Source organism: Leucopleurus acutus (assembly GCF_964270905.1).
Source record: "Leucopleurus acutus genome assembly, chromosome: 10".
NCBI classification, from domain to species: Eukaryota; Metazoa; Chordata; class Mammalia; order Artiodactyla; family Delphinidae; genus Leucopleurus; species Leucopleurus acutus.
In genome coordinates this window covers 79,506,098-79,530,111 of record NC_139153.1, presented here as the reverse complement: position 1 = coordinate 79,530,111, position 24,014 = coordinate 79,506,098, and the positions used below count along the sequence as shown (strand labels likewise).

At 41.8% G+C, this 24,014-nt stretch overlaps 1 protein-coding gene across 1 annotated transcript in view; it reads left to right on the top strand.

Moving 5' to 3' along the window:
* PKHD1 (PKHD1 ciliary IPT domain containing fibrocystin/polyductin) overlaps positions 1-24,014 on the top strand; it is a 433,150-nt gene that overhangs the window by 149,667 nt on the left and 259,469 nt on the right. Inside the window, exon 38 of the mRNA XM_082848479.1 lies at positions 11,101-11,313. Coding sequence (XP_082704605.1) covers positions 11,101-11,313 — 213 coding nt within the window. The remainder of the gene's footprint in view (positions 1-11,100; positions 11,314-24,014) is intronic.

The window sequence follows — 24,014 nt, the reverse complement described above, 5'->3', positions numbered from 1 at the left end:
GACCCTTTTTTTTTTTTCTTAAATTCCATATATATGTGTTAGCATACGGTATTTGTTTTTCTCTTTCTGAATTACTTCACTGTGTATGACAGACTCTAGGTCCATCCACCTCACTACAAATAACTCAATTTTGTTTCTTTTTATGGCTGAGGAATATTCCATTGTATATATGTGCCACATCTTCTTTATCCATTCATCTGTCAATGGACACTTAGGTTGCTTCCATGTCCTGGCTATTGTAAATAGTGCTTCAATGAACATTGCGGTACATGACTCTTTTTGAATTATGTTTTTTTTCAGTGTATATGCCCAGTAGTGGGATTGCTGGGTCATATGGTAGTTCTATTTGTAGTTTTTTAAGGAACCTCCATACTGTTCTCTGTAGTGGCTGTATCAATTTACATTCCCACCAACTGCTGCACCAACAGTGCAAGAGGGTTCCCTTTTCTGCACACCCTCTCCAGCATTTCTTGTTTGTAGATTTTTTGATGATGGCCATTCTGACTGGTGTGAGGTGATACCTTATTGTAGTTTTGATTTGCATTTCTCTAATGATTAGTGATGTTGAGCATCCTTTCATGTGTTCATTGGCTATCTGTTTATCTTCTTTGGAGAAATGTCTATTTAGGTCTTCTGCCCGTTTTTGAATTGGGTTGTTTGTTTTTTTGGTATTGAGCTGCATGAGCTGCTTGTATATTTTGGAGATTAATCCTTTGTCAGTTGCTTCGTTTGCAAATATTTTCTCCCATTCTGAGGGTTGTCTTTTCGTCTTGTTTATGGTTTCCTTTGCTGTGCAAAACTTTGAAGTTTCATTAGGTCCCATTTGTTTATTTTTGTTTTTATTTCCATTTCTCTAGGAGGTGGGTCAAAAAGGATCTTGCTGTGATTTATGTCGTAGAGTGTTCTGCCTATGTTTTCCTCTAAGAGTTTGATAGTGTCTGGCCTTACATTTAGGTCTTTAATCCATTTTGAGTTTATTTTTGTGTATGGTGTTAGGGAGTGTTTTAATTTCTTTCTTTTACATGTTGCTGTCCAGTTTTCCCAGCACCATTTATTGAAGAGGCTGTCTTTTCTCCCTTGTATATTCTTGCCTCCTTTATCAAAGATAAGGTGACCATATGTGTGTGTGGGTTTATCTCTGGGCTTTCTATCCTGTTCCATTGATCTATATTTCTGTTTTTGTGCCAGTACCATACTATCTTGATTACTGTAGCTTTGTAGTATAGTCTGAAGTCAGGGAGCCTGATTCCTCCAGCTCCGTTTTTCATTCTCAAGATTGCTTTGGCTATTCGGGGTCTTTTGTGTTTCCATATAAATTGTGAAATTTTTTGTTCTAGTTCTGTGAAAAATGCCATTGGTAGTTTGATAGGGATTGCATTGAATCTGTAGATTGCTTTGGGTAGTAGAGTCATTTTCACAGTGTTGATTCTTCCAATTCAAGAACATGGTATATCTCTCCATCTATTTGTGTCATCTTTAATTTCTTTCAACAGTGTCTTATAATTTTCTGCATACAGGTCTTTTGTCTCCTTAGGTAGGTTTATTCCTAGATATTTTATTCTTTTTGTTGCAGTGGTAAATGGGAGTATTTTCTTAATTTCACTTTCAGATTTTTCATCAGTAGTGTATAAGAATGCCAGAGATTTCTGTGCATTAATTTTGTATCCTGCTACTTTACCAGATTCTTTGATTAGCTCTAGTAGTTTTCTGGTAGCATCTTTAGGATTCTTTATGTATAGTATCATGTCATCTGCAAACAGTGACAGCTTTACTTCTTCTTTTCAGATTTGGATTCCTTTTATTTCTTTTTCTTCTCTGATTGCTGTGGTTAAAACTTCCAAAACTATGTTGAATAAGAGTGGTGAGAGTGGGCAGCCTTGTCTTGTTCCTGATCTTAGTGGAAATGGTTTCAGTTTTTCACCATTGAGGACAATGTTGGCTGTGGGTTTGTCATATATGGCCTTTATTATGTTGAGGAAAGTTCCCTCTATGTCTAATTTCTGCAGGGTTTTTATCATAAATGGGTGTTGAATTTTGTCGAAAGCTTTCTCTGCATCTATTGAGATGATCACATGGTTTTTCTCCTTCAATTTGTTAATATCGTGTATCACATTGATTGATTTGCGTATATTGAAGAATCCTTGCATTCCTGGAATAAGCCCCACTTGATCATGGTGTATGATCCGTTTAATGCGCTGTTGGATTCTGTTTGCTAGTATTTTGTTGAGGATTTTTGCATCTAGGTTCATCAGTGATATTGGCCTGTAGTTTTCTTCCTTTGTGACATCTTTGTCTGTTTTGGTATCAGGGTGATGGTGGCCTTGTAGAATGAGTTTGGGAGTGTTCCTCCCTCTGCTATATTTTGGAAGAGTTTGAGAAGGATAGGTGTTAGCTCTTCTCTAAATGTTTGTTAGAATTCACCTGTGAAGCCATCTGCTCCTGGGATTTTGTTTGTTGGAAGATTTTTAATCACAGTTTCAATTTCAGTGCTTGTGATTGGTCTGTTCATATTTTCTATTTCTTCCTGGTTCAGTCTCGGCAGGTTGTGCATTTCTAAGAATTTGTCCATTTCTCCCAGGTTGTCCATTTTATTGGCATAGAGTTGCTTGTAGTAATCTCTCATGATCCTTTGTATTTCTGCAGTGTCAGTTGTTACTTCTCCTTTTTCATTTCTGATTCTGCTGAGTCTTCTCCCTTTTTTTCTTGATGAGTCTGGCTAATGGTTTATGAATTTTGTTTATGTTCTCAAAGAAGCAACTTTTAGTTTTATTGATCTTTGCTATCGTTTCCTTCATTTCTTTTTCATTTATTTCTGATCTGATCTTTATGATTTCTTTCCTTCTACTAACTTTGGGGTTTTTTTTGTTCTTCTTTCTCTAATTGCTTTAGGTGCAAGGTGAGGTTGTTTATTTGAGATGTTTCCTGTTTGTTAAGGTAGGATTGTATTGCTATAAACTTCCCTCTTAGAACTGCTTTTGCTGCCTGCCATAGGTTTTGGGTCGTCGTGTCTCCATTGTCATTTGTTTCTAGGTATTTTTAGATTTCCTCTTTGATTTCTTCAGTGATCACTTCATTATTAAGTAGTGTAGTGTTTAACTTCCATGTGTTTGTGTTTTTTACAGATGTTTTCCTGTAATTGGTAGCTAGTTTCATAGCATTGTGGTCGGAAAAGATACTTGATACGATTTCAATTTTCTTAAATTTACCAAGGCTAGATTTATGACCCAAGATATGATCTATCCTGGAGAATGTTCCATTAGCACTTGAGAAAAATGTGTATTCAGTTGTTTTTGGATGGAATGTCCTATAAATATCAATTAAGTCCATCTTGTTTAATGTATCATTTAAAGCTTGTGTTTCCTTATTTATTTTCATTTTGGATGATCTGTCCATTGGTGAAAGTGGGGTGTTAAAGTCCCCTATTGTGATTTTGTTACTGCCCATTTCCCCTTTTATGCCTGTTAGTATTTGCCTTAATGTAGTGAGGTGCTCCTATGTTGGGTGCATAAATATTTACAATTGTTATATCTTCTTCTTCGAATGATCCCTTGATCATTATATAGTGTCCTTCTTTGTCTCTTGTAATAGTCTTTATTTTAAAGTCTATTTTGTCTGATATGAGAATTGCTACTCCAGCTTTCTTCTGATTTCCATGGAATCTCTTTTTCCATCCCCTCACTTTCAGTCTGTATGTGTCCCTAGGTCTGAAGTGGGTCTCTTGTAGACAGCATATATATGGGTCTTGTTTTTGTATCCATTCAGCCAGTCTGTGTCTTTTGCTGGGAGCATTTAATCCATTTACATTTAAGGTAATTATCGATATATATGTTCCTATTCCCATTTTCTTAATTGTTTTGGGTTCGTTATTGTAGGTCTTTTCCTTCTCTTGTGTTTCTTGCCTAGAGAAGTTCCTTTAGTATTCGTTGTAAAGCTGGTTTGGTGGTGCTGAACTCTCTCAGCTTTTGCTTGTCTGTAAAGGTTTTAATTTCTCCATCAAATCTGAATGAGATCCTTGCTGGGTAGAGTAATCTTGATTGTGGGTTTTTCTCCTTCATCACTTTAAATATGTCCTGCCAGTCCCTTCTGGCTTGCAGAGTTTCTGCTGAAAGATCAGCTGTTAACTTTATGGGGATTCCCTTGTGTGCTATTTGTTGTTTTTCCCTTGCTGCTTTTAATATGTTTTCTTTGTATTTAATTTTTGATAGTTTGATTAATATATGTCTTTGGCCCAGCTACTCTTTTCCCAAAGAACAGTGGAAAAAAATCTGTCTGGCCACATTGACTGGGCCTGTCCTGAGTATGGTATTTTTAGTTAGATGCAGTTGTCTCTCCTACAAGGGAAATACGAGCTGATGAAAACGATTCCTCCCTATTGTTCATGGCTCTGAGTCAATGATTTTATTTCCGATATGTTTTCTCCTCCACGTTGCCCACTTGACTAGCAGTGCCAGGCTAATTAAGGAATTAGTATGTGGCATCCATTCGGGGTGGTGTGTGATTCTTTTCTTGCATCCTGTGAACAGTTTTGCAAACACTTTGTGCTTCATATTTTCTTTTTTTAATCAGGCAGAGACCTTACAATTAAAATACCATTAAAGTGATTCTGGCAAGTATTGCAATAAGCATGTTTTTTAATTAAAGGAAGAACAGGGGGATACATAAGCAGCATCGGCTAAAGGGGAGAATTTCATTTGGTATCTGTTTTAATTGAAATGAAAATAGAGTTGAGTAAAGTGGCAGTAGCCTGTGCGTGTGCGGCTCACTCCTAGGTTGCTAGGCTGAGGTGTTCTGTGCTTGATTAATTAGTAGCCAGCCAGAAAGTCCATTGCCTTTGCCCCAATCCTTAAAGCCTGATTTATGCCTCACCTCCCCCATGAATATGTGAGGGCCCAGGCATTTATTTCCGGAGCTGATAGTGGATAAGATTATGGAGTGTGCACTGAGCTCTTGGGGGATCTCATTTGCCAGCCAAATTGATTTTCCGCCTCTCTGGCCGGGGACAAGCCCACCTCAGAGCTTCCAGGCTCTGCTCCAGTGGATCAGGCAAAAGCCTAATCCGGATCTGACCAACAAAGGAAGCTCTGTGCATCCCCATCAGAACGCAGGCTCCGGGCTGTGGCTGCCTTCCCTGAATGCTAGCCTCCTCTTCCTCACCTTCTCCTGACACCCACCTCCACAGCAACACGGTGCTGTAGGTACAGTATGGTGTAGCACAGCGCCCCAACTCTGTGTAGTCACTGAGTCTGCCCTTCTCAATCCAGGCAGAGCAGGACCCGTGTGTCCTGAATGGACGATCATCTCTAATTCTCCAGGGAGAGGGAATTCCACAGGCTCCCCCTGGGGAATTACTGGAAAGGTAACAAAATACAGGATGCTAAACTTTTTAAGGAATTGTTCAGAGTTGACACAAAAAGCTGAATGGAGGCTCAGCCACATAGATAAGTAAATTGGATAACTTACATCTGAAAATTTAGGTTCAAGCTTTGAATAAAGGAAGGCTCTAGTTTGGTGATGCAGATTGATCTAATGAATTGGGGGTCATCAGATCTCTCCCTGCATCTTGCCTTCGTTCATCTCTGGCTTTCCGTCTGCTTAAAATGGAAGTCACTACCCCCGAGTTCATTTCATCACCTGGCATGTACGTCCTAACCAAGTACACTCTTGCTCTGCACCCTTTTCCCCCAGATCCTCCTCAAAATGACACTTAGTATTTGCCATCATCATCTACCAGTTTCCCCAGTTCTTAAAGCTCTTCCAGGAACCCACCCCAACCTTCTGATTCTTCTCCTAATTCACCTGTTTCTTTGACTCACATGCAAAAATCTTTCCACTTCCTCTCCTGAGTCTAGTCTTTAAATACTATTTGACAGTCTTGTCTCTCTTGTGTTCTCACTCTACGTGTCCGTCTAGGGAGACCTCATTCACTTCTGTAACTTCAACTTCTATTTATTCCACACGTATTTAGTGACCACTTTCCCAGCTCCCTGTATGCCTGGCACTGTTCTAGGCACAGGGGCTGCAGCTCTGAATGAAATAGACCACAATTCTTGCTCTCATGGAGTTTATTTCCATAAGGAAAACAATCAAGTCAGCAAGTTGTATTGTTTGTTAGATTTTCTGAGCAGCATGGAGAAAAATGCAGCAGGGAAGGTGGACAGGGAGCTGGGTTGTGGTTTGGTGGTGGTTGGGGGGGACTTGCACACAGTGAGGGCAAAGACTGTGAGTCAGGGGACCAAGAGGGTCATGGAGGCAGAGGATTGTGAGCCGGGGAGAGCAGAGGGAGAGGGGGCCATGAAGGGCCAGCGCTGCAGGGTTTGGTGGGCTTTGACTCTGTGTGTGTTGGGAACCGGTGGAGAATTTCCGGCAGAGAGGTGATGTGATAAAGTTTACATTAAACAAATCACAGTGACTGTTGTTTTAAGAGTAGACCCTGGGGTGGGGACAGGGGCAGAAGAAAAGAGCTGAGTTAAGAGGCTTTTAGAGTTACCTGGGGATGAGATGAGGGTGACTTAGACCCCAGTGATAGGAGTGGAGGTGGTGAGAAGGGGCTGGATCACAGGGATATTTTGAAGGAAGAATGCACAAAATTCCCTGGAGCTTTGCTTGTGGTGTGAGAGAGAGTGAACGCTGACTCTTTCAAACAAAGCAAAGGACTTTCAAACTTTCAAACTGAGCAAAGAGGGGATGGAGTTGCCATTTATGGAAAAGGAAAGGACTGTGGGGCAAGACGAGGAGCTCACTTTTTGGACGTGCTAAGCTGAGAAACCTTTGAGACATCCAGGCGGAGATGTCAAGTAGCAGTTGGGGCGATGAGCCTTGAGCTGAGGGTGGAGGTGGGCCTTAGGGATTGAAATCTGGGAGTTATCAGCGATGAGCATATGATGGAGTTTAAAACTTTAAGACAAGGTGAGAAAAAAAGTGATCAAGGGACTGAGTCTTGTGACATTCCAAGTGTCAGTGGTTGGGACAAGCAGGAGGAATCAGGCAGAGGAGGTCAGGAGGGAAGGCTCAGGAGGTGGGAGGCCATCCAGGAGGGCACAGTGCTCGGTGGGCGAGGGGAAGGAGTATCAAGAAAGGAGTGAACAAGTATGTTAGATGCTGCTGGCTGCTCAGGAAAGGTGAGCACTGAGCATCCCGCCTTGGATTCAGCAATGTGGTTGTCATTTGTGACCTCAACAGGACCAGTTTTGGTGGAGTGGCCAGGAAAAGGCACAGCTGGGGAGGGTTCCAAAGAGACTAGAGGGAAAAAACTGGGATAGAAGGTATACCCAGTTCTTTTGAGGAGTATTCTTGTAAGGTAAAATACTTATACTCTAAATGTTTTCTGTAAGGGGGAAAATAGCTAGAACTGTGTATTTGTTTTTCTTTAACACACACACACACATACAACAGAATCATTTTGTGGTTATTACAGAGGATGGCTAATTGTAGGGTTAGCCCAAAGCAGGTTTTGATGTACTTTGCAAACATTAGCTAGCTGCTAAAAGTCTCTTTTACTTCCCTTTAAAAGAAATAAAAGAGATGTTTAATGGGAAGAAGTGATTACATGTAAAAAGTTGTGTTCATTTATTTATTTTGGAGGGGAAGTAACAATAATGATGGTTGATTGATTTTTATAAAATTACCCAAGGTCACTCGTGGGACATACTCAGCTTTCATGAACAATCATAACAAGCAATGTAAGGGTCACAGCCAAAGGCTGATTTCAGCCCTGCTCTTTATTTCAGCTTTCAGAAATGGGGTTGAGCTCTATAAAGTGGAGAAATAAAGTCCTCCCACTGCCCTCCCATACTCAAATAACTATCCTTTAAAGCAGCCTGCCGTATATAAACTTTCCGTTCTTCCACACCAAGGAACTTTCTCCTTGGTTATCACGTATCAACCAAAATTAGCTGAATTCCGCATCAAACTCTCTTCCTTTCCCTAGATTTCTTACACGTACCTGCCACTGATAAAGTAAGGAGGAAAGGCTTTTTAGCAGGGAAGAGCGATTACTGCATTAACTAATTAGTCCTATTTATAGTACTCTTGACAACACAGGTCATTCATGTTTTGGGGCTGAGCTTTTCTCCCTTCATTAGCGTCATAATTAGTTCCTGTCAGTATATGACATTTTCAGATTTCTACCAGTTTGCTTCAGTGTATTTAATATTTTGCTTGATGGTATAAGGGACAAAACCCAGGTTATAAATGTACCCACTAATCCTTGTAGTCTGCCTCAAATCCTTTTCGTAATGAGGCGAGGTATATCTACATTAACAAAATTAAAATAAACCACATATAAACAAGCCATAGGCAAAGCTACTTAGGTTAACACGTGTTTTTCCTTAAAAGTAACTATGATAAATAATGAAATTAATGAAATACTTAATGGAAATTAATTTCCTAATTAATGAAAAAGCTACTTGGGAGGGTTTGCAAAGTGGAGAGAGCGTGAGTGCCTCTGTCAGGTGGTCTGGTTCTAATGCTCGCTCTGCCTCCCCCAGCTCACTGTCTGCTCTGAAATATGGAGCGTGACATCGACCTCCTGGGCTTGTTTGGAAGGTCATTTCAAACAACATAGCTAAAGGTACTGGCATATGGTAGGTGCTTAATACATGTCAGCTCCCTTGCTTTCCCCATAATCTCGTTTGAATTCCTGACTGTGCAGGTAATCCCTTCCTCAAGTGGTATTCAAAGTTCTCTGCAGGGTAGGTGGTGGCGAGAGAACATGAGGTCCCTGTTTCCATCAGTGTCAAATGCACACTTGACTGCATCTTTGCAGATGCAGATGCCAAATGTTCTAGAGCTGGAAGGAACCTCAGCGAACGAACGAACAATTCTGTTCTGCACATCGCTAAGGGGCAAACAGACCATCCCTCAGCAGTGAGTGGGACAGATTTAGAAACTGAGTAGTCCGAGGCCCAGCAATTTTGTGAGATTTTGTGAGGGTCATTCAGAGGTCAGTAGCAGAGGGGACAGGAACCTGATCCAATATCCTGTCTCCATCACTGGTTCATCTCGGTTCAGATTCAGATTTCCTGACTGTTCATAATGGTGGGACCCATTGCCCAACCCATGGTCCACCAGTTGAAGATAATTAGTTGAGACATTAATGACACATGGCTGTGAGTGAAAAAGTTCTAGTGAACTCAAGAAGGTGGCCTGTACCACAGGTCACATTTCTTCCCTCTTGTTCACAGCAGGATGCGTGATATGATTGCATTTCTAATGATTATTCTTGTCATCGTGATGACAATGGAAGGGAAAATTAAGGTCAGAATTGCCAGCAGGCCCTTTGGAAGTCTGGTGAGCAGACTGGTGCCACTCAAGCATCAAGCCTCTAGGTCACTAAAGGAGAGTTGCTTCTTGGGTCGATTACCTTAGACTGTGATCTCTACGCCATATTTGAAAAGGGACGTCAGGACAACGGAGAGTGAGGTGTTGGAAGGAGGTGGTCTAGTAGGGCTCTTACACTACTGCATTCAGTGTCTCCTAGGTCAGACCCAGGACCAGGGATCTATAAGCATCATTTCAAGAAATCTCACCACACATCTCTGAGGGAAGAGTTCTAGCCAGGGACAATTTATAGATGGTGAAACTGGATACCCACGGGGGTGTGTTGTTCTAAAATGTGGCTGAAAGGAAAGAGCACTTTAAGAGGTTGAATCCAAGTAAACACTCTGTGACTGTTATTGATGGTGTGTGGCTCGGGCTTTAGGATCAAAGATAAAGGAGCCAAGGAAAGCTGAAGAGAATGTTAGAACAGAAGGTCAGGGGAGGAGTGGCCTCCATCTGTATTGGTCACTATCTCTGTACTAAGATGGAGATAACAGAAACGACTTGTCTTGGCCTTTTTCTTCGCTCCCTCTCATTCCTCCAGCACGTGTTTAAGTACAAAACAACAATCCAACTCAAGGATTTGGTACCTTGGATTCAGGACTCCATTTAGCAGATGGAGTCTTTGCTCTTCACTGGCCCTCACCATGACCCTCCTTCTTCCTGTGGAATCTACCTTTTGAGCCACTTCTGCCACTTGCCTCCCCCGCATTCTGGGCTTACCTTTAGCTCATTGAGACAATGTGTGGACTTACTGATTCAATGTCATAACAGTATCCTTTCTGAGAAAATGGGAGTGAGTATGTGTATGTTTGTGTGTGTGTGTGTGTGTGTGTGTGTGTGTGTGTGTGTGTGTGTGTCTATAAGGAAATTCAGGTACTTAGATACTCTAAAAGGATATAACCATTTATTCATTTACTCAGCAATTATATATTGAGTGCCAACCTTCTGCCAGTCACTGTTCTAGACACTGGGAATGTAGAAGTGGACAAGGCAGATCAGTGCCCTCATGAAGCATGCATTCCTGGGGGGCGGGAGGGCAGACAGTAAACATGTAAATATATGGTATGTCTGATGCTAAGCGTTATGAAGGAAAATATACGTGGGTAAGGGGCCAAGCCATGCTATTTTCTCCAGCCTGGGGAGGGAGATTTGCTTGCTCCAGGTTTCCTTTTGAAGCCTGGGTACATGACTCAGTTAACGGTAGGATAAGACACCATGTTTGACAGTCCCACTCAACTCTATTCAATGGAGCAGAACAGTTCCTTGTGGAAATCAGTGTCTATTGTCCAAAGAAAAGGATAATAGATGTTGGTCAGCTAAAGTACTAAAATTTCACAGTGCCTCCTAATTACACTTCTTTTACTGTAATTCTTATAATTTTGGCATATTTTCTTCTATTCTTATTTCCTATTTACTGTTTCCTAGTTTTTTTAACCTTGATTTTCTAAGCTGCTGTTACATGGTAAAAACGGTGACCTTCTCGTTTCTTATTTAACCAGTCCTAAATTTCTAGGCATTTAGGTTATTGTCATTAAAAATACTACAAATAAAGCTGCTGTGAATTGTGATAGCTATCCTAAGCTAGATTAGTAATATAGTGCTTCTGCTTCTGGGTGTCTGATCCACTCAACTGTGCTTCTAGAAGAGAAGGCAAGATAAAATGAGCCTAAATTTCAGCAGAAGCACATAAACGAAGAGGATTTCATCAGACATTGGAACTGTCAAAAGGAAGTGAGCCTCATTCTCCCAGAGACTGACTGTCTTCTCTTTGGCTATTAGGAGGAAAGCTGATTTTCCTGGACCCAGGACCCATCGAGCTCAGAGCACACTCCATCCTTGTTTCTGATGGTGGAGAGCTCAGGATTGGATCCGAGGACAAGCCCTTCCAAGGCAAAGCTCAGATCAAACTCTACGGGAGTTCCCACTCTACCCCCTTCTTTCCGTATGGAGTCAAGTTCCTGGCTGTGAGGAATGGAACTCTTTCCCTGCATGGTGAGTGAGGCAGTTGACCAGAGGAACTGAGGTAGAGCTGTGTGTGTCTAGCCAAGGTGCAGACAATGGGGAAAATGATAAAACTACTTCCGTCTCTTTGGCTGTTAGTCGCAGAGGCAACAAAGTCAATTACGGCATGAGCACTGTTTCCTTAAATAAGGAATATTGACTGTGGTGATGCTCACGGCAGAGTGTACTGTGGTTCTCAGTTATTTGCCCCCCTTTCTGTCACCTCTGCCCACTGTCAGGTGACTTTCAGTGCCTCCCCGTGGGTGGACCATACTTCCCTGTCCCGCTGAGAGTGGGCTTAGCCTTGGACTTGCTTTGGTCAATGGAATGTGAGCAGAAATTGATGTACTGCATGGCCAAGCAGAAGTTTTGAGAGCCATTGTGATACTTTGGTCATTTTTCTCTTTTCCTTCTGCTTGAGAATAGCCCATCCCCCATAGGGATAGGGGCAGCTCCTTAAGCTTGGGCAGAGCTGCATACTGCTCCTATGTATGTGTGTGAGGAATAAACCTTTGTTGTCATGAACCACTGAGACTTGTGTTTGCAGCTGCAGTTTAACCTAGTGAAAACCAACCAATATGGTTACTTACTGTTACTTAGCCTACACCCATGGCTGTGTACACTGGTGGCAGCCCAAAGCAGAGACAACTTCACTTTGTTGTTGTTGTTGCTGTTTTCACCCCCCTGGGAACAGGGTTCAGTTAGAGTTCTACCTAGAATTTTGTTACAGGTGGGTCGGTGTTTATGGATTCCTGGGAAAAAATAGGAATTAGACTATAATGTGTTTCTGCTACAATTTCGTTTGCCTTTTGATAACTTCATCCCACTTTGCAAAATGGACATTTTTATTTTCCTTGAGATTCAGGAAATTACTAAACGTGCCAGGATAATCCTTAGTATCAACTAGAAAATGTAAGTATAACATGATGAGCTTGGAGTGTCTCTCAGTGGATGCTTATATACATTTGATTACATAGCACGAGCCAAAGTCAGATCAAAAATGTGGGCACCAGATAGTAGCCCGATCTCCAGAAAATGTGACATTCTCTACATTGGAATTTCTGTGCTGACGTAGCAAAATAAGACCCTGCCGCCTATCACAGAGTAGTTATTCTAGGCATGGCATGTGGCTATGCTGAGGAGTCACCCTTCTTGCTCCATTAAGGCTCTGTCCATCACAAATTGTGGCCCTCAATCATTGTCTACTAAAAGCCCTCTTTTGCCTTTTTTGGCTTACTATGAGAGGAAGTGAGATCTTATCATCAAGCATTTATTTATTTTTTTTTATTTTTGCGGTACGCGGGCCTCTCACTGTCGCGGCCTCTCCCGTTGCGGAGCACAGGCTCCGGACGTGCAGGCTCAGCAGCCATGGCTCACGGGCCCAGCCACTCCGCGGCATGTGGGATCTTCCCGGATTGGGGCATGAACCCGTGTCCCCTGCCTCAGCAGGCGGACTCTCAACCACTGCACCACCAGGGAAGCCCCATCAAGCATTTATTAAGTGTTGACCATGGACCAGCCAGAGTGATACACACTGGGGATAAATTTTGTAAGGATTAAAAAACCCACAATTATCTAGGCTGAAATTCAAAATACCTACAATATTGATTCTTGTATTCTACTTCTAAGGAGGACCTTTTTCTTCCTGTATCCCTCATCAAGCACTTATATCGATCTTGTAGCCCAGGATCCATGAGGGGCTTCTGTCTATTCACAGGTCAGCGATGGTCTTCAAGTGTTTGCTATAGTCTAACAGCCAGTTAGGTCACCAACCCAATGTGCTGCTGTTTACCATTGATAAAACACAGCTGGAGAACAAGAGGGCACAGATCAGTGTTTCAACCAGCCCATAGGCTGTCTGAAGTATCCTGCAGCTCAACAGGGATCCTCTGGTTTGAGAGCCACTGTCCTCTAAGATGCAGATGGCACAGCTCTTGCTCGAAATGGAAATTCACCTGAAGAAGAATGAAACTCTCCTCATTCTTTTACTCGGCTTCTTTCATTCCAGCCCCCTTTTCTCCTCACATTCTATTATGAAGGATCAGCAAAAGAGTTTACAAATATACCTTTATGTGCTTGTGTTGTAAATGTACCCTGTGCTCCTAACCTTTGTGTTTTAACAGATGACAAGTTAAGAAAATCCCTGGGACCACTGCTTATAATTAAGATGGGGCAATTAAAGCAAAGTAGATAACTTCTAATGTGTTCTGAGAATTCTGGAAGTTACAAGTGTTGCTACTTTATCCTGGTGATGTTACTGGATACTGAGAGCGCAGACACCTCCTCTCCCCTGCTTCCCTCATTTCTGTCTTCTCCCCTCCACCTCTCCTCTCCCAACACTCTTCCTCTCCTCTTTTTCCCTCTCCTTCCTCTCCCTCCACCTCTCCTTTCCTGTATTCCCAGGACTAGGGTGTCATCAATGGCTGTTTTACCCATTTCCCCACAGTCCTGTCAATATAGACCTGAGTAGAATCTCTCATGAACCACAGAGCTTGCACATTGAACACAGGCGAAATCAAGCTGTTTTCCTCATTGAGGTGATGCTGCCGCATCTCATCCATTTGAGAGAAATAGTGTGTAGGAAAGAGCTTAGCCATTGGGTGAGAGGGATTCCCTTCTGCCTTCTCTGGCAGGGAATCCCAGTCACAGCCTGAGGTCCATCAATCCTCTCCCTTCTCTCTCCCTCACCACCTGAGGTCTCAAACAGTCTTTCCCTCTGGCGGCGTGGTGGTATATCACGGTTGAAATCGTTACGTAATTTCACTGGCCTTTTTCCAGGGCCAGAGGTGGGTCTAGTGACACTGGGGCTTTAGGGAAAAACTAATTTTCTCTTGCTGTCAAGTATGCAAAACAGCGAGCAACTTGATTCACTGCTTTGCCCCCAGAAGGTCCCTAAAGACCCAACATTCACTCAGCTTCCCAGGATGCTGTAGGGAGGAGATTCACCGACTTTAGTGCATGGAAGGCTCTTCTCAGGAAGATTTTAAAAATAGAGGTTTCTGGACCTCACTTCCAGAATCTGACTCGGTGGGTTTTGCATGGGCCCAGGAATGTGCATTTCAGTGGAACCCTCAGGTGATTTGATTCAGGGGGCCCACTGACTACACGTGGAGAAACGCTATTTTTAGTGGTTTATATAAGTTTTGGAGTCAGAAATCAGTCCAGTTCTGCTATTCATCAACTAAGACCTTGGGCAAATCAATCTCTATAAAACCAGGAAAACATAGTTCCTACCTCATAGATTTACCGCTTGTGAACTGCTCCAAAGTATCTGGCACACGGTTAACACTCCAGCACTATTAGTTATGGCTATTCTCATGATATTTTTCCCCCAAAGCAGTGAGTCCCCTGTGCCTATGATCTCATAGTTTCTTTCAGGGGTGAGGGATGGAGGGACTTCTATTTGGCACGGGTCCATCTCTGTCTGGAGATTTTTCTCCTTATTCATGTTCTTGTCTACCTCTTCATCACAGCAAGAGAGAGGTATTAGCTTTGGAGGTCGTGAAGGAATGACATTCCTCTTTTTCTGGGTTTGGGAGTGGATGGGGCAGGCTGGGTTCTGAATCTGTGGTGGAGATTAGATGGCTTAGTAAGTTGTCAGCTGCACACTTTGCTATGTTAATATGACTAAAGGGTCGCAGATTCTTCATCAGTGTGGGGTTTGGGGGGCTGTTTTCAATGAGGAAATTTCACTCTTGCCTTTTGCTCCCTACCCTCTGTCTGCCAATACAGGTTCACCACCCCAGACCGAGTGCCAATCACATGTCACTTTCGAGGGGGTTGCTGTCAGCTTGGGCAAGTTGAATTTTTGACAATCTAATTACGGCCCTTGCTTCCACAGTGGGAGTCTGAACAGGATGGTGGGGCTTTTATTGATTGTTCAGAAGGGAAATTTATCAATGTCTCTCACTTCATTTCCAGTTCCTCCCTGAGAAATTTGGCTGACAGTTTCTTAGGAGAAAAAGCCGTCTTCTGGCCTTGAATGGACTTCTGTCTTTGTCCTTTTCAAGAAATTACAAGATCAGGCATTAAATATAAATGGAAGTTTCTGGGAAAAGCGAGAATGTGGGAATGTGGTTGAGGAAAACACTAGTATAATGTTATGAACAGGAGACTTTTGTAGGAATAAATAGGAAAAAAGGAGTTAAAATAAGCAGGTTTAAATACAGTTTGCTTCCCTTCTCAAAGTACCAAATATCTGTATGTAAACTCCATGCTTTTTATGAGTACTGTCTATGGACACTCATATTCTGTTGCTAAAGGGTATCAGGCTGTCTGGAAGCACAATATTGTGTGCATGTAGTTGATATGTGTGTCCTGGGCAGTGGTTTTCCTACCGGGCTCCACAAAATCTGAATGTTTCCTGGGGGAACTTCAGGGGTTCTGCCAACAATGAAGTATTTGAGGATCAAGCTATAAAGGTTTAAATTGCTCAAGTAATTGCTTCATTGCTTTTATCTCTAGCTTAAATTTGTGTTAAAGTAATATTTCATTGGAAGAAAGAGTTCTTTTGCTAAAATAGTGACTAAAAATTACTCAAGTAGCTCATCTTTTTTCTTTTTTTAATTGAAATATAGTTGATTTACAATGCTGTGTTAATTTCTGCCGTACAGTGATTCACCATATATATGTGTGTGTGTATGTGTGTGTGTATATATGTATATATATGTATATGCACACACATTCTTTTTGTATATTTTTATGGTTTATCATAGGATATTGAATATAGTTCCCTGTGCTATACAGTAGGACCTTGTTGTTTATCCATCCTATATATAATAGCTTACATCCCTCCTACACTGTTGGTGGGAATGTAAGTTGGTGCAGCCACTATGGAAAACAGTATGGAGGTTCCTCAGAAAACTAAAAATAGAATTACCGTATGATCCATCCTTCTTATTTTGTGGTCTCTTGGTGCTGGTGCTGGGGCAGGTAGAAGAGGTGAGGCGTGTGCTCGGCAAGTGGAAGATGTGAGGTGGGTGATGGGCAGGTAGAAAGATGAGGCAAGAAGGTTGGCCAGCCTTTTACTGAACCATGCAGTTGTATCCTCTGCTGGGCATTGCTGCCTCTCTGGATAATACTGGCTGACTGCTGATTCTCTCTCCTCGACCACTGGAGTCCTGTAGGAAATCTTCCCACTGTTTTCCAGTGTGGAAGCCCCACCTGGGTTTGCAGTCCCCTTAGCTTCCACCAGAAATTTGGCTCAAGTCAAGCTACCTTCCCCAGAATCCACTTGATCCAGAGGAAACTTACAAATCTTTAGACACCAGAGATGTTCCTCTCAGCACCCTTTCCTCTGTTCTCTCTCTGAGTCTCCTCTCCCCTGCTCAGATAAGCATGGGTAGCCCACACATATGCCGCATATGCAGACGTCCAACCTGGGAAAAAGAAGCCAGTCTCCTTTTCTTGCAGGCAACTGTATGACTGGTACATTTGAAGCCCTTTTTCTTTGCTTAAATGGAGAGAAGTAGCCTCAGATCTCCCTGTATGGGAAGGAGAGGAAAAGGCCATGGCTGTTCACTGAGGCTAATGACTCACCCCGATCTCTGAGAACTTCTTTGAATTTCCTCTCTTGGTTGATCATGTAGCTGGGGGCTGGGGTCTGTCCAGGCATGGCTCAGATGGCAGAGTTAGTTAGCCTCCTTTAAATAAGCCCCAAGGGGGCTTCCCTGGTGGCACAGTGGTTGAGAGTCCGCCTGCCGATGCAGGGGACATGGGTTCGTGCCCCAGTCCAGGAATATCCCACATGCTGCGGAGCGGCTAGGCCCGTGAGCCACCGTGAGCCATGGCCGCTGAGCCTGCGTGTCCGGAGCCTGTGCTCCGCAACGGGAGAGGCCATAGCAGTGAGAGGCCCGCGTACCGCAAAAAAAAAAAAAAAAAGCCCCAAGGAAATGCCTACTCCCTGTCTGTTTATGGCTCACATACAATGTGGGTGCTTATCATCTTTTGTCCTTATCATCTTTTGTCCCTGGCCTGGGTCCTCTTGGTGGGTTTGGGGGACTAGAAGTCTGTGCTCAACAGTTTGCTACATATGTGAAAGGGTGCTGCAAAAGAATATTAGGTTGAAAGGGAAAGCAGCTATTGTGTGTGTGTGTGGTTTTATTTGATTTAGGGGTGGGAAGAAAGTAAGATCAAAGTGAAAGGAGAAATAGAGGAAGAAGGATAAGAAAAATTAAAAACCTATTCGTTGCTTTCTGTAATCTTAAATTCAAACACACTTCAGTCCAGCACGGCGGTTCTGGTCAGCTGGTATTTTGGGGCAGATGGTAATTACTCAGTCAAGTTAATGCTGGTGAGCGTGGTTCTGGTGGACTTGGAACCCTCAGCATGTAGGATGGCCAGTGACTAATGACTGGTTCTCTATTCAGAGCACCTGAGGATTGGTCCTTAACTATGTGTCTCTGAAAATATAACCAACACCACCAACAAAAGTGAGGCAGAAATTTTCTCTGTTGCCTAACAAGGCTTCAAAAAAAAATCCAAAATACTATTCTATATGTGCAATAGAAGAAACATATCTGGTAAAATCTCATTGATTCTTAACTGAGATAACTTAGAATTTGTAATTGCTTGATCTGGACAAGAGTGACCTTGGAACAATGGATTAGAAAGGGTTCCTTCCATTCAGAGTATAAAGCACACCTTAAGGAGCTCATTTAAACACTTTAAAGTGAACATGCTGTTTTTAAGGTCCTTAGCATTTTAGGTGTTTACATGTAAATGTATAATGCTAATTAGAAATGAGTTCTAGCTATCCGATAATCCAAGTACAGCAGGAATCCCACTTAGAAACACATTATAAGACACTTTAAGTTTCTATATATACCTGAACATCTTGGCATTTGTCAGGTCTTTTTTGGTGGCAAGTGACAGAAAACCCAATTCGAACAAAAAATAAGGGCACTTATTGCCTCATAAAACTAAAACAACTGGAGGCACAGCTGAGTCCAGGTGCTTCGATGAAGTCATTAGGCCTTTGTTTCTCTGCAGCTCTAGGTTCTGCTTTCTCCTGAACTGGCTTCCTTTACCAATCTGACTCCTAGAGGTAGAAATAGGCCCCTTTGGCTACAGATGAAATAAGGGCTCTTTTCCAATGACTATTTCTGAGCAAATTCCAACATTTCCCCTCATCAAAATTTCACACCCCCTTTGTTTTTCCTGTTTGGCTTTTAACACTAACATATTATATACAGTTAATTTGTGATATTTATTGTACTTATTCTAGTGTTTTCCTTAGTAGAATGTATGTACCATGAGGGCAGGGATGTTCATTTTTTTTTTTTTTTTTTTTTAATTGACAATATCCTAATCCCTACAACAGTGGCTGGACTCACAGTAGGCTTTCAAGAAGTATATGTTGTGTGAATAACTGAATGAAAAGCTTAAGCAGAAGACTCAGGATTAACTTGGACCCTGTTTGGGTCATAAGCCCATCACTGAAGCTGCTACCGTGGCTGGGGAAGTGGTGCTCTTACTGGCTGGGATGGAACAAGTGTATGATAGACGCCCCCAGAACTACACGGTCTGAGACTGAGAGAGGATGATTCCTTAAAATTAGAGGTGTGTTATCCAACCAGAATAAGAGAATGAGCAAGTAAAAACAATAGCTTGTCTACTTTTAAAATATTTGACAATCTGACTTTTACTAATTTGGAGAAAATTAATAAAATTTTACTGGATATTTCAAACCTGTTTAGTTTGGCTAGGAAAATAAGAAAAATTCCAATCAGTTACTTCACTAAGCAAAACCAAATTCACTATTGATAGAAACACAATTAATAGAAAATTTAGAATTAAAAAATGTCTAACAATATTGTGATATTTTCTAGATTCAATTATATTTAGAAAGTGTTATTGAAAGTATGAGGTTGCTTTGTAAGATAGTTTTTAGTTAGGGGATTCAGGACCACATGGATCTTGATCTGGACTGGCCACTCTTGTGTAAATATGTATCAATACATCCCAGGGAATGGCCAGCTAAGGCATCACTATTGCATATTATGGTTTGGCCCAAGCCAAAGAGAACCTCTTGTGAGCAATGCTGTATCATGTGACTAATTCTTGACTAAGCTATGAAGGGGATGGACAACAGCTTGCATTCCTTCCTTATCCCTAAGGCCACACAAGACACTGGGGACTTTGCCCTTGATGGAAGACAAGTCCAGCATAGCCAGTCAGTCCAAGAAGAGAGGAGAACACACTTGCCCCAGTGCTCAGGGGAGAGCTGGTCTTGCCCACCTATTCCAGGCCTTTCTTGAATAGGAGGCAGAAACCAGGGAGCTGCCTCCTGGACCCTTTTCCCTATCCTTGTAATGGGAGGAGAGTAAAAATAGAGACCTCCCCTTTGTTTAGCCTAGTGAATTTTCCATCCCCTGGGACTTAAAAGCAGAGTCATTGGCATGTTATAAATATTAGTAGCATAGTAGAGTCTTTAGACCATATGAAAGATAAATTAGGAAGGTATTTCTCAAATTAGAAAAATGGATTTGTTTTAAAACCGTGAACTACTTCCTTCTAAAATTCTAACCGTTGATAGAATGAAGTAATGAAAATAGTACATAAGGGCTTAAATTTCCTATCTAAGCCCTTATGGTTCCAAAGGTTTTTCTGTACTTCCTTTTGGCAGTGTTAGTCATGAGTGAACAAGTCTCTGTATTAGTCAGGGTTCTCCAAATAAATAGAACCAATGTGATATCATATATATACGTACAGATAGATAGGTATATAGATAGATGTAGATACAGATATATAGATATCACATTGGTTCTGTTTATCCAGAGCACCCTGCCTACAGTGACTAGTGACTTATTCATTCACTAATTCACCTATTTATATATACATTCATATAGATATATATACATATGAAGAAACTTACTATAAGGAAATGGCTCATGTGATTATAGAGGCTGAGACCTAGGAGAGCTGATGTGTATGTAGCTGTAGTCTGAGTCCAAAGGCCTGAGAACCAGTGGAGTCCATGGTGTTAGTTGCATTTCAAAAGCCAGCAGGCTTGAAACCAAAGAGCCAGAGTTTCAGTCCAAATCTGAAGCCTGGAAGAGACCAGTGTCTCAACTCAGCAGTTAGGCAGGAGTTCCAGCTCACTCAGGCTTTTTGTACTATTCAGGTCTTGAATGGATTACTGGATGAAGCCCACCCACATTAGAGAGGACAGTCTGCTTTACTGAAGTCTATGGATTCACATGTTAGTCTCCTCCAGACACACCTTCCAGACATGCTAGAATAATGTTTGGCTAATTCTCTGGGCACCCCAAAGCCCAGTCAAGTTGACGCATCACCTTTACTAAAGTGGATCCCATTTTCTATAACTGACCCTGTATCACATCTTAGACACATAATCCAGGAAGGTAGCAAGCCTCTTGTCTTGACACAAAGCTTTCCAAGGGAGATCCATGTCTTCCTTTGAAGGTTTCTGTAGTTTACTTTCTCCTTCTAGGTCATGAGGATCTTGGCTGACATTCTGCATCTTCTCCAGATGAACTTGGCCTTGCTCAGTCACAGAGCACTCACTCATCTTCCTCTGGATGAGCGTTAGGTGCGAGGACTCTGGAAGTAGGCTGCTTGGCTCCAAACGCCATCTCTACCACTAACTGTCGGGTGGTCTTTGAAAAAGTCAACTCTTCAGTGTTTCAGTTTCCATATACAAGTTGGAGAGATGATTCTAAAACATTTCTCATGGTGCTGTTAGGTGGTTTAAATGAAACAAAACATGTAAAGCACTTAGCACAAGGACAGGCATTGAGTAGTTACTCAGTGAGTATTATTATTATTATTATTAATTATATGCCTACAGTTTTGATTTGATGAAGCTGCCTCGCTATTCTAAGAAGGCTGGGATGGTGTTTATTGCTTTTCAGTAATCTGTCATCTGGAAACATGGTTGTCATTCTTGATACCCCCATCTCTATCGTTCCCCGTATTGTGTCCATCACTAGGTCTTGATTTTAATTCTTGGGTAACTCATTTACTTCTCTCCACTTCTATGACTATTACCTTAGTTCATGATGCCATGAACTTGTGCCTGGACTATTGTTTAAGCTTTGTAGTTTATCTTTTAGTTGCTATTTTCTTCCCTCTCCAATTCATTGTTTACCCTGGAGCCAGGGTGATCTTTTCACAGATCTGTTCATATCACGCTTCTGCTCAAAACCTTTAGTGGCTTCCTGTTGTCCCTGGGAAAGTCCAAAATTTCTAACATGGTTATAGCACCCTCTCTAATGTAGGTTTCTGCCTGCATCACCTGCTGTGTTCTCCAACCCTCACTTCTCCCTCACTGCGGTGCTTTTCAGTCTTAGTAACCTTCTTTTTTTTTTTTTTTTTTTTTTTTTTTGCGGTATGCGGGCCTCTCAACGGTTGTGGCCTCTTTCGTTGCTGAGCACAGGCTCCGGACGCGCAGGCTCAGCGGCCATGGCTCACAGGCCCAGCCGCCCCGCGGCACGTGGGATCTTCCCAGACCAGGGCACAAACCTGTGTCCCCTGCATCGGCAGGCGGACTCTTAACCACTGTGCCACCAGGGAAGCCCTTAGTAACCTTCTTTTAGCTTATTAAATGGTTAATGTAGTCTAGATTTTACAATTTTTACATTTTTGAGTACCAAAAGAAATTCAGCTTTGTTAAGTAAATGGAATGCTCCATAGGCAGGAGCATGTGATTTTTCCTTCAAAGAGAATTCTTCCACATGTATCATCAAAGCAATATTATTAATGGTATTGCTTTCAGCCTGGTCCTGAAGAAGGAGTATCACTGGATTGGGCATTATATTCAGTATTTGTGAAAATTGGAGTTTTACCAAGATCCTGGCACTTTATAATTTTCAAAGCTTCTTCCCATTCTTTCCTCTCATTTAACTTTCACAACTCTGTGAAGTAGGAACGACTGGGATTGTTACTTTCATCTCAGAGATGATGAAACTGGAGCCCGGAAGGGGAGTTAACTAGTATTCACTCCATCCTCTTCATAGGCTTACGATGCACATGGGCTTTCTGTTATTTTGCATACACATAGCTGGTGTTTACCTGTGGCAGAAAGATAAACAGAAGATACTCCTTCCAGGTTTCTGGAGCATTCTTCCTAATTTTAATTCTTTCAGGTTATTTTGGGATTCTAAGTAGGGCTTTGTTCCTTTCGGCTCCCTTTGTAGTATTCTTGATAGGGGTACAAAGAACCTGCTTCTTCCACAGTTTGTTCCTTATGTTCAGTATTTTTTATGGCATTTTCCGATTTCTATAATGGCACATCTACAAATATCTTCTTTTATGGTTTCTTCCTTTGATTTCATGTTTAGAAAATTCTCACCTGTACAAAGACTATATAAAAATTTATCTATTTGTTTCCTGGTACTGTTATTGTTTTGTTTTGTTTTTTCACATTAGTGTCTTTAATATAGGGTCAGCAAACGATGGCCCATGGGACAAATCTGGCCCATTGCCTATTTTTGCAAACAAAATTTTACTGAAGCACAGCCATGCCCATGTGTTTAGGTATCATCTATGGCTGCTTCATGCTGCCATGGCAGAGCTGAGGTGCAACAGAGACAACCTGGCCTGCAGACCAAAATCTATTCATTGTTTGGCCCTTTCTAGAAAATGTTTGCCAACCCCGTCTTTAGTCCATCTAGAATTTATTTTGATATAGTGTATAAGTTATTTAATTTTTTTTCCAAATGGTTGGTCAATTTTCTCAACACTATTGATGCAACAGTGCAATTATGGTGTGCTGAAAAATGGCCTCCAGATGTGTTCACACCCCAGTTCCTGGAACCCATGAAGGTTTGGCAAAAGACACTTTGCAGGTGTGATTAAATTAAAGATTTCAGATGGGCCCGATGTAATCACATTGGTCCTTATCAGAGGGACACAGGAGGAGTCAGAGGAGAAGGAGATGCAATGGTGGAAGCAGAGAGAGGAGTGATGTGTTTGAAGATGAAGGAGGGGCCACAAGCCACAAGCCTCAAGCCAAGGGATACAGGTGGCCACTAGAAGCTGAAAAAGACGAGGAAACAGATTTTCTTCTCAGAGCCTCCAGAAGGAAGCAGCCCTGTCGACACCTTGATTTTAGCTCAGTGAATCCAATGTTAGAATTCTAACATCTGCAACCATGAGACAGTACATTTGCATTGTTTTTTTGAGACACTAATTTTGTGGTAATTTGTTATAGCGGCAACAGGAAGCTAATACATTTCCCTGGGAATTTTAAATGTTACCTTTATCAGACACTAAATTCTTATTTGATACAAGTACAGATTAATGTCTTTTATAAATAAAGAGCTTTTTAGAACAAATTTAAAATCTGGTGATGGGTGTGAATAGACATATCAGTATAATTAATGCAAATGACCAACATGACTGCATGTAGAGAGGGCTTGGGTTATCCTGTGCTCACAAGGAGGGAGAGATTCTTTTTTATTCTAATGAGTTTTCGCCTATCTTCGCGTCATTAGTAATTACAGAAATGCAAATTAAAACAAAAGTGATTTTTTTTCCCTTAACCATCAACTTCACCAGTATTAAAAAAAAGTAGTAGAAAGTCTGAGGAATGGGCGTTCACATACACTGCTAATGTGTATAGAGTATGTGCAGTCTTTCTGTAAGGCAATTTGTTAATAATATCAACAGGTTAAACCTAGGCATATGCCTTGATATGGCAGTGTCACTTTTAGGAATTTATACTAGTG